At 43.0% G+C, this 11,140-nt stretch overlaps 1 protein-coding gene across 1 annotated transcript; it reads left to right on the top strand.

The window, feature by feature from the left end:
- Positions 1–3,947: 3,947 nt before the first annotated feature.
- On the top strand, positions 3,948–11,140 carry LOC121304355 (SH3 domain-binding protein 5-like). Its single transcript, XM_041235446.1, has 6 exons — positions 3,948–4,444; positions 6,090–6,152; positions 6,666–6,794; positions 7,181–7,342; positions 8,057–8,230; positions 8,660–11,140. Exons 1-6 carry the CDS (start codon positions 4,211–4,213, stop codon positions 9,149–9,151), a joined length of 1,254 nt encoding a protein of 417 aa, XP_041091380.1. The 5' UTR covers positions 3,948–4,210; the 3' UTR covers positions 9,152–11,140.

Raw genomic sequence — 11,140 nt, 5'->3', positions numbered from 1 at the left:
GCTGCTGGTTTCCGTCCCAACAGAGAGCTCAATTACTTAACTAGTTTATGCTAGTTTAATATAGAGCTGCAATAGTGCAATGGATTCTAAGCAGTCAAACATATTTATTTAACCAGGATAGAAACCGTGAGAGATACGTCTCATTTTCAAGGGCACTTGCTAGTAATATACCACTGAGACAATTGTTATATTAATAATATGCAACAATTAGCCCTTCAGCCCTTTAGGGGTGTACAGACACAGACCCATCCTTTTAGGGAAATGCAGTCTTTCCTAGCAATTTAACAAAATATAAAAGACATTTATGAATGAGAGGAAGCCATTCAGCCTATCTGTGCTCGCCTGGTTCCTAGTAGCTGTTAGACCTCAAAACTTTGCCAAGTGGGGTGACTCGGCATCAACATCATGGCAAGGTAACCCATCCATACCCTCACCCTCTCGGTGTCTCCTCTCTTCTGTCCTAAGTCACTTATATCCAACTGTGTCTGGTGTCTGTTCTGTGCTTTAAGTGTTAATTAGGGTTCAGTTTTGTCAACATCAAATCAGGCAGCTGGAATTGTTCTAAAGTATTGGAAGGTTATGTGTATTTTTTTTTTTTTCAAAACAAAATACACAGCATGCCGTAACGTGCGTTTCTTTCGAAACTGCACATTTGAGACCACTGTAGCTAATGCAAAGTGCAAAACGGTGAAGTTATTTTGTTGCATCGATTACTTTACTATCAGAATCCCTAAGATGACACACACTTGCGCTCTCTCTCGCCACAAAATGACATTGCAATCAGCTTTTATTTCACTGGAAAGTCAATAAAAGCTATTTCGAGTGAGGAAATGCAACTCGAAGCACATTGATTTCAAGGACTGTCTCGCTGCGCAGTTAACGATAATTGTATGTTGGCCCATTTAGAGCCTGGGAAGAAAGAAAGATACAGAATTAAGGGCTATCAGTGATATTTACGATGTGTTCTGAAGAAGACGCTTGCCAACTTTCAGCACAATTAGATGGTATTAGATCTGGTGTAGCCCTAAATCTGAAGGTAACAGAACGCCACTAAAATACATATTTTCTTAAACAAGAAATATTACACGGGATTCACATTTTAGTATTTCCACAAAGTGTCTGTCGAAAAATTCTTCCAGTGGAAATGTTTGTCACTGAAATCCAATTTCTTTTTCTATTCCTAAATTCTGCATTACTGAGTGTTTAACAGTTCCGATGACACTAAAATATACATTTTTTATAATTGTTTTTTTTTTTAAAGCATTTTCTATTTGTTTCTGAGCTGTACTTTATTTTTGCTGCGAGAATCCACATGCGTACAAAGCAATTTTTGTCCAATATATTTGCTATTGCGAAAATAGGCATTACGTAGGTATGGGAACATAACCAGGGCGGTAAAGGGTTAACCGTTCATGTGGGAGCCATTAGGAATGAAATAAATGAGAACGCTCACAACGCTATTGTGAGGTACTGTGTCTCAAAGAACACAGGTGTAGAGCATTCAGCTATTCATTTTGAAAGGCACTGTATAATCTGATTGACTGAGACATAAAATACTCCAAGATGACCTTGTGCAGATTCTGTTACTCTCAACAGCCCACGTTAAAAGAATGTCCTAACCAAGTGTCATCACAATGGGGTGAGAGGTTCTGTGGATCTATGCAAAGACAGGCAAGCACGGATGCCTCCTCTATACGCAGTGCATCCAAATCTCCCTTACCTTCTCATAAGCCCTGCCTGAATCAGCAGCTGTGCCAGGTCCTGACTGACTGCTACACTGGGAGAGCCAAACCACAAAGCGCCGAATCACCTACACACCAAAGAGAAGCAGTCAGGACCAAGCAAACATATAGAAAGCTATCAGATGAAAACACGCTGCTGTTAGGATATACTGGAGGCAGCAGATAGAGTGCCGGGGGCCATCAATCAATGTTTCATTCAGACTTGCTACATTGCACTTGCACTAGAGCTGAACTTCATACAGACATGTCAGGTAGCTGCTTGTAGTTCTATACAGGGTTTGATGACACTATATAGCACTGCCCTGTATACAATACAGCGAGGCTCTGCCCAGCGCGCAGCAAGCAATGTCAGTGAACTAGATTAGAGCTTTATATAGACGCTAGGTTGGTAGCTGCTGTTGTTCTACACAGGACTTTATAGTGTGTGGCAGGGCAGAGGCCCTACACACTGATAAATGGCTTTTTTGGGTCTGTTATTATAAAGCCACCTAGTTTAATTGGTTTATTAGAATGCGGGACATCTGCTTGAGCAAACCCGTTGATTTTTGTATTCAAAGATCAATTTAAGTTGTTCAAAAACAGTTTTTTTGACTTTGTAGAGGAAGAGATTCCTGCTGTAGTTGTACTTCTGAAATGCCTTTGGGAAAATAAGGAAGGATTTACACAGGAAAGGGGAATAAACAGCACATCAAAGTCAGTTTATCAGCGTAGAAAATCAAAGCCTCTCTACAGCTGTATTCTGAAAACCCAGTCTCTGAAATCTTGAGAGCTAATGGCAGAGACAGCAGCTGGGTGGTAGGGCTTTGTAATTTGAAGAAAGCACTTATGCTTGGTAATTAGCAGTCCGTTCCTAATTAATTCTTGCAGCTAGCTGAATGTGTGGCCATACGGAACTCACAGCTTTAGATCAAGCACAGAATTGCATTTTCAAGCTATAATTATTCAAACATGGCTGTGAAAATGCTTGTTTAAACAGGTCTGCCAGTCACATAAACATTCGCAGACCCCACAGCTGGGACTGCTGCAACTGTCAGTATGATGATAAAGAAAGAGACGGCACATGGGTTAAATCTACAGTTGTAGTCAAAAGTTTACAAAAGTTGTAGACATTTCTCAAACAAAGAAATTTAGGAAAAACATTTTGCAGCTTTTGCTTTTGTGGATTAAGAAAAAGGGCACATGATGGGGGCACTGGGGGCACAAGGAGAGGGCACTGGGGGCTTTCATTAAATGCTTTATTAAAATCACCCTTTCCTATGCTCGGGCGTCACCTCGCCCCTCCCCTGGTAAAGGCACGGTGAGTCACAGAGTCAGGGGAAGGCAGGTTCCTGACTGTGCCAAGTCGCCGGGCTTCGCTAGGGATTCTACAGGGGCACTGGCTCTGGTGCTTCCATCTGATCTACTTACTTACTTGGTTGCTCCCCGCCACTCCTGTCTCACTTTATCTTGGAGAAAGCAGAGTCCAGTACTGGCACGCCGTAAATAACAGCCAAACTGTGCTACCTCAGACCTCAGCAGTCTTGCAATTGTGAGGTTACTTCACCTGCCTCGTGTTATTAACCAGACAGCAGCTTCCCCTGGAGGCATTGCTGAGGTGACCTATAGGGAGCGAAAACCTGCACGTAAGATATGCAAAAAGAGAACTGTATGTCAGTTTACTAATATACACAATTACCCCCCACAATTTTGAAGAGTGCGACTGAAAACTAACTGCGCACAACAACAACGCGTTCAAACAAGATTTAGTATACTGTACGCGAACTGTGTAGTGCAATAATGTACACTTTTGAAAATATCAAATTATGCATTTTTAACCATCGAAAAACAATGTAGCAAATATGACACCGGTTTCACAACACTCCATTAAGAAAACAAAGTCAATATTAAATGCGCTTACCTTGTTATGCTGTGTCGAAACAGATTTCCAAAATTAAAAAAAAAAACAAAACAAACTATTAAACTACAGGGTTTTTGTATCCCAAGCCTACTGCTAGTTAAAAACCAGCATGTTTAGGTCAAGCATTTTGCACAGACAGCGTATAATGGGAAAGTAGTGTGCAACCATACCGTGCCGTATCAAGATGGCGTCTCTCACTCTCGCTTTAATAGAGGAGAGATGTATAGTGCCGTACAGCCGTATAACTCCATACGGCATCCGCGGGAGGACAGTCCTGTAACTAGAAAAGCGTTTTTATTTACTTTTCGATTTTGAGGCCAGCTCCGCCTCCGGGTTGTCTTAGGGAATGTCTGGCTTTGGGAGAAGTCCAAACTATCGGAATAAAATTATAAAATACACCCGCTTTAGATACAGGCCTGGACTTTAAAAATAAACACATTAATGTTGATTTAATTGTACTTCAATAAGCATATATGTAGTAGTCCTTCGGTTTCCGTTTGTCTTTAAAAACAAACAAACAAACAAAAATCCGGACGGGTTCTGGTTTCGCTTACTCTTCCATAGGCCCGAGATGGAGCCGGGGAGCTTGCGTGAGAGCCCGGCCGGGTCAGGGGGGGCCGACGGTCAGGAATGGAGGGAAGACAGTTCGGAGCCGCTAGAAATCGAGAAAGAAGGGAAGCGAGGGGGTGAAGGGGACGGTGAAAATACAGAAGCCGGGGAAAGGGATGCAGATGGGCCGGAGGGGGAACAGGGAGCAGACGAAGAGGACATTGGCCAGCAGGAAGACCTGGATCCGAGAATACAGGTGTGTCGGTAAACATCATTCTGCGAGACGAGCAGCTGTCACAACTACTACACATTGTGTTGGCTTGTTAACACTGGTGGTGCAAAAAACGTATGCAGTGGCTCCCTTTTAAGTACTGAAAATACAGTTTTTGTAGCACTACATTTGCGTGTGTATCTTTGCTGCTTTGCGTAACGCCCATTGTGCTAGATATAACTGGAACACAGTACCGGTATAGATTGGGTTAGATCCAAGTGGTGTTGTTAATTCTGTTCTGTTTGGATCATGCCCCTACAGCTGAACGCACAGACTGTATGGATTGCAAACATGCTAACGTGTGAAAACTGTGCTTTAAAAGGCTTATCTGTGGGAAACTAAAGTAAACGGACACTGTTTCTACTTGAACAGTCTGAAAGTATTGAAGTGGTGCTTGGCGGTCTTCTAGTGCTAATAAAAAACATTATTTTTTTGGGGGGGTTCGTTTGTTCCCCTCGGCTTGTTCATAGTGTGGTTGGTTATTTAAATTCTCAAACCCTTCTTTAAAGCTTTATAACGGTGTTTGATTTAAAGACTGCTCTGTTGTTCATCAGAGAAATGATGTACAAGCTAGTGTTGTTTAGGGTGAACCCCGAGGATTCCTGCTTAACTGTTTGGGGTATAAAAATGCTGTGTTTTTTTTTTTTTTTGAAGTCTGTGTTGTTCAGAGCTGCTCTTTCTTTTCTAGCTGGTTGCCTGCCAAAGGTAAACCACCCCCTTGCCCTCTCTGCTCCTCCTCCTCCTCCTCTACTTGCCAACTGGTCATACCTTTCCTCCACTCTCCGTCCTCCCGTGCCCGCTCCTTCTCTTCTCCAGCCTCTCTGTGGTTGAACCAGCTATCGGAGAATTTCAGAAGCGTTCTGCCTCTCCCTGCCTTCCGCTGCCTCCCCCTGTTTGGACTGCTCTTATAGATATCTTGCTCTACCCCTCCTACTGTGCGCTGTATTCTCCTGACGTAAGCACCACGTTACTGGATCCTCAGCTGATGCGCTATCCTTGCACCATTGCACTACTGTTGTGTCATTGTAGATGTAAAATGTTGTAATCCTAATCCTTGTTGCATCTTAGTAGTATAATTTACTGTAAACTTGACGGTATTTAAGTATTGCTTTTGTATTGTAACCCTGTGCTGCCCTGTAAGTCGTCTTGGATAAAGGGGTCTAGTGAAAAGATTAACCTTCTCTCTTGATATTTTTACAGATTTGGTAGTACACGGTTGGGTACTAGATGGCGCTGTCTCTTCCTTTTGTAATAATGCTTTGGCTGAGCTAACATTGCTTACATATTTGATGGCAGGCAACTGGAACTGAAGCGCAGCTCCTGACTAGGGGTGAAAGAGTTCCAAGGTGCTTGTAGCTGTCAAAAGACTTTCGTAAATCTTACCTGCTGAGACCTGGGATCCTGTTATAATTACAATACAGTGCTATTATGTTCAGTTACATTTGCAGTTATGCTGCAGTATTTGCAATTATAGTTACAAAGTAACAATTGTAACTGACCGCAAGTCTGCTGAGCACTTCCATTCACTATCAAGGTCTCCAGAGTGTGGTTTTGAGAGAAACGTGACTTTTAGTACCAGGTGAAGTGCGGTTCACAAAGCTGAAAGCCTCTGTCTCCCTCTGTTTCGTAGCTGGAGCTGGAGCACTTGAATCAGGCCAGTGAAGAAATCAACAGTCTCGAACTGCAACTCGATGTGAGTATGAGACACCAGGTCCTATTCACTGGCACGTTATTTGGCAGACAATAAAATACATTTCATGTGAATTTTTTTTATATTAATAAAACTCCCATTGCATAGCAGTTTCATCCAGTGCCGGTTTTACTCTGAGTTGAATGAGACACACTTTGAGCTTGTCACTGTTAATCAAGCCAGTAATACAACCTGGAATGCAATAGGAGTCTTATTTCAATCCCTGAAACTGCGTTAGACTTTGGAGGCACAACTCCATTGCAAGATGTCCAGGCTCCTGCCGGTTTTATAGATATCCGAAAAATATTTTGCCAGAGTGTTGAGAAATGTATTCCCCAGTTGATTTGTAAACCCCCGATGTGTTTGTGTGTGTGGTCTCAAATTGGCACTAATGAAACTGTTTAAGAAATATTAGCTCAGACTTTCTTGGGAGATTTTAAATGAGAAAATTAGAAATTGTGTTTCTCCCAAGTACTGTATTTTTCGGCGCTTTTTAAATCTCTTTTTTTCCCACAGGAAGCTCGATCTGCTTATAGGAAGATCTTGACCGACTCGGCACGCAAACTCAACGCTCAAGGATCCCAGCTAGGGGCTTGTATAGAGAAGGCAAGACCTTACTATGAGGCCAGGAGACTGGCTAAAGAGGTCAGTCTGTAACCCTGGACTACAACACTCACATCCCAATACAACTCTCCCAGATTATATAGAGAAAGGAAACCCTCACTCTTAAGCTTACAATACAGTACTGTTGCTTCAAATGTAGTTGTTTAGAACTAAAACTAGATTGTTGTAAAAAAAAAAAAAAAAAAAACACACATTCAAAATGGCACCTCCAATCCAACAGCGTTGGAAGTGGACCCAAACGTCCACCAGAGTATGTAGCAAAGACTCACGTTTCATAAAGGGTATTGGAGAACATTGTGGTGACCGTATTTACTTGAATTTCCAAGGGACTGACTCGAACCACCCCCGTGGAGAATTGCTTTTTAAAGCTGACCCCTTGCATGTTTTTTGTGTTTTGCGTGCGCCAGGCCCAGCAGGAGACGCAAAAAGCAGCTCTGAGCTACGAGCGAGCCGTCAGCATGCACAATGCCGCGCGGGAGATGGTGTACGTGGCAGAGCAAGGGTTAATGGCGGACCGCAATCGCCTGGACCCCACCTGGCAAGAGATGCTGAACCACGCCACCTCCAAGGTAGCAGCCTGCCCTGTGCATTGACTGGGGCAGGGAGGGAGAGGGGGTATAGTGGGAGGCAGGCTGTCTTTACAGACTATATATCAGCTTAGTGATTCCCTGTATTTCCTACCTCACCGTGATCCAGTAATATGTGCCATCTAGGAATGATCGAAATGTGTTTAATATAGTAACTAACCTTAATTTGGGATATGAAAACTTAATTTAGGATCTGCGTATTAAATATGAAAATATACTTGTGTAAGCAGTGAGCATGTGTCATGGAGACTGCTTATTGTTATATACAGCATATGGGAAATTTTCTGAATAAATCACCCATTCATGATTGTGTCGTGGAATCGTGATACTTTCTTTAAGTGATATTTAGTATCGTAATAGAGGCATGTACCGTTTGTATTGTGACACAAAACCAAAAAGCACAACCTAGCTTATTGTAGTTCAGCAAATAGCTCTAACAGTCAGCTGTGTGGTACCAAGTTATCCGTGACAGTATCTGTAAACAAGGGAGGCTTGGTGGTCCAGTGGTTAAAGAAAAGGGCTTGATACCAGGAGGTCCTTTGGATGAGATGTAAAGGTGAGGTCCTATTGTAAGCGACTCTGTAGTAGTTGTGATGCATAGTTCCACTAGTCTCCAAGTTGTTTGGGTGCAGTGCAAGTTTGATGCCCTGATGAGGGGTGGCTCTGTTTCTGGGGTGCTGGGTGTTGCTTTGGCAGGTGAACGAAGCTGAGGAGGAGAGGCTCTGCAGTGAAAAGGAGCACCAGAGAGTGACTCAGCTGTGCCAGCAAGCAGAGGCCAGGGTTCAGAACCTGCAGAAATCACTCAAGAGGGTCATCGTGAAGTCCAAACCCTACTTCGAACTCAAAGCGCAGTTCAACCACATCCTGGAGGTAAAAGCAGCTGCTCCAATATGGTTTAATGAATTTATGAATTCAATAGTTATCCTACGGTTATAGTGTTAATATTGTAGAGGAACGCTTGGAAAGTGTTTTTTTTTTCTGTAGTAGCAATGGATTTAAAAGTAAAAAAAAATACAAAAAAAAAGCCAACAAATGAACCAATTTATTCATCTTCAGCTTTCAACAGAAACCAGGTGCTGACAATCAGATAAGGGTCATTGGTACTGACTGGGCTAATTTACCAATCCAAGTGAAACAGCTGCTTGGATTTGGGTGGATTGGTGCTCTCCAGAGTCCATGTAAAGCTGCCATGGCAGAGGATGTATATGCCTGTGCTACATGTGCGGGTGATCCAAAGCTTTTTCACCCTCTTTGTATGTTTCCATATACAAGTTGTCTCCTGTGCTCTTTTTTAAACAGGAACACAAGTCTAAAGTGTTGGAGCTGGAGCGCAAAGTATCCCAGGTGAAACTGTGCTACTCTTTGGCTCTGAGGAACCTGGAACAGATCAGCGAACAAATCCACGCCCGCCGAGGCAACAGAAAGAAACGGGACTTGTCCCAACCGATGTCCTGGGAGGGGCGGGGCTCGCCGGTGGGGGCTGAGTCAGAAGCGGCTTGTCTTCCAATCCCAGAAGCCGGGGTGGGAGGGGCTGGCTTTGATGTCACAAGCCCTTCCCACCACCTAGACTCAGCTGATAATATCTCTGTTCTCAGTCTGCAGACCATCGCTTCGGATCTGCAGAAATTTGATTCTGTGCAGCACCTCGGGGAGATTGAGTGCGATGCTACCAGCCTGCACAGCGATGACCTAGGCAGGGGTCAGAGGGAGGGCAGTCGGGATCACAGAGGGCAGGAAGGCAGGTGTCATTCTCCCACCTTCTTAAAACACCATCGGAGCATCAGTTTGTGAGATATGAAGACAGAGTTCTCTCTCTGGCTGTGTCTGAAAGAGCTATGAAGTATCCAATGTCATTTTCTTGTCCAGATTAATTTTGTGTCATTTTCCGTTAAGGTTGTTGCCTTCTGGTGACTTTTTTTCACCATAGAAGTTTAAAGCACCACTGTGGTTTCATAGAGCTCTCAGTATCACGTCTAACCTCCAAGTATATCTGGTATACCAGTGTGTAACCATTAACCTGTCCTACTGAAACTGGTGGTACAACATGTGTGAGATTCTAGTTTCAGTATGTGACTTTGCTTTTTATGACATTTTTGCAGCAGGGAGGACAGGTTGAATCGTTACACTCTGGTGTATTTGGGGGTTCGATTTCAGCGTATTGAGGCCACAGGGTGCCTTTTAAAGAGTCATCAAGATTTGATGATTACAACACAATATTAGAGCAAATCTAAACACGAATATAACTACATTAGTTAAGATTCGAAATCCTTCTGAAGCACCAGCGATCTCATTGCTAGTGCTAATAACAGGTAAGGAGTTTAAGTTTGTCTTGTACATGAATGAATGAATGAACTGACAGTTCAATTCGTGTGTATGTGGCAACTCAGACACTCACATATGAAGAAGACAGAAAGCTGCATCTCTCCCATTCAAGCCCAACACACCGGGACAATGGACCAGCTGCTGGCTTTCGATTGGGAGACGATAGCACGCAGTCATTCGATAGGTTCTTCCTTGTATATCCAAGGCTGCACAGATTCGTATTTCAAAAGAAACTTGATCTGACTTGAAACTATATAGACAATAAGCTATTCTGTATTGGAGAACACACTTGGATGCAGAGTCCCACCCCAGCACAGTACAATAAAACCAATCACCCTTGATGGAATTGGAGGCTAGAGTAAACCATTGAGGCTCGATCACAGGCTTGTATCCCTTCAGAATACTTTAAAAAAAATCACCTTGCAGACTCAGTTCACCGTCCCGTGGAATTGTGCTGTCTAGAACCCATTGACAGTGCTATGGCGGGTGTTTGGTCCAACTGAAAGGACATTTTTTGTGTGTGTGAAGGGAGGGGGACTTAATGCAATCGAGATTTTTACTTAATTTATTTTAGATTTTTTATCATTAAACTTGAAAACGTTCATTTTTTGTGTTGGAGACAGGAATGGAAATATGTACATTTCGTGACAGATAATGCTGCTAAAGCTCTACATCAGGGGGTTGAAGAAGCAGCCAGGGCGTGCAAGAGGAAACGTCTTCTCCCACTGCCAGGAAACTTGGTCACTTATTAGGGCATTTGATTTGTTATCGCCCTGGTGTGGGGCATAATCTCCTGGTATACTCTGGGTCCCTAGATTACAAATGGGATTGTGCAGGAATGGTTTGAGAAACCTGACAGACTGCAGGCATCTTCCACCTCAATCCCTGAACCTCAATCCATTGAGCATGGTTAGGATGAACTATACTTGTCATCAGTCCTCTGCCTGTCTTACCAGTTGCTTGAAATATTAACACATGGATTTAAATCCCTCAAGTCACCTTCCAGCACCTTGTGGAGTCCATACCACGTCAAGGTTGTGATCAGGGCAAGTGGCCAAGCAGTGTATGTCACACATACATCTAGAGAACCACATATCATTATAGGGGTACATTTGCTAGTGCTTAGTAAAGTGAAGAAACTGAATTTAAAAGCCCTGGCTCTCTTTAAAAGGCAATGCTTTTAAAACACTATCCAAGCTGCAGAAATTGACATTGTGCTATATCTCCACGTGATTCCCCTCCTTCCTTCCAGTCATCAGGTATTGGGGAAAGAAATGGATTTATAGTGTGGCGATTGTGGCTTAAATGGGCTGAACCCAGTTCAGCGAAAATAAAGGAATAAGACTTTAAAATGCAAAACCTCACTCAATTTCAGGTTCTGAAAACTGTTTATTCCTGGACAAACTGGAACCTGCTATTTCAGTAAAAGATGATGATGAAAGGTTTCACAACAGTAAA

The sequence above is a fragment of the Polyodon spathula genome, chromosome 37 (genome assembly GCF_017654505.1).
Source record: "Polyodon spathula isolate WHYD16114869_AA chromosome 37, ASM1765450v1, whole genome shotgun sequence".
NCBI classification, from domain to species: Eukaryota; Metazoa; Chordata; class Actinopteri; order Acipenseriformes; family Polyodontidae; genus Polyodon; species Polyodon spathula.
Note: the sequence above shows the minus strand (reverse complement) of the source record. Positions and strands in the feature narration are given on the sequence as shown.

Bases quoted from the DNA above. Each gene is read 5' to 3' on its own strand.
- LOC121304355 (XM_041235446.1), top strand. From the start codon at position 4,211: ATGGAGCCGGGGAGCTTGCGTGAGAGCCCGGCCGGGTCAGGGGGGGCC. The intron at 6,153-6,665 runs GTGAGTATGAGA...TTTTTCCCACAG, and splicing joins GTCTCGAACTGCAACTCGAT to GAAGCTCGATCTGCTTATAG. The intron at 8,231-8,659 runs GTAAAAGCAGCT...TTTTTTAAACAG, and splicing joins AGTTCAACCACATCCTGGAG to GAACACAAGTCTAAAGTGTT.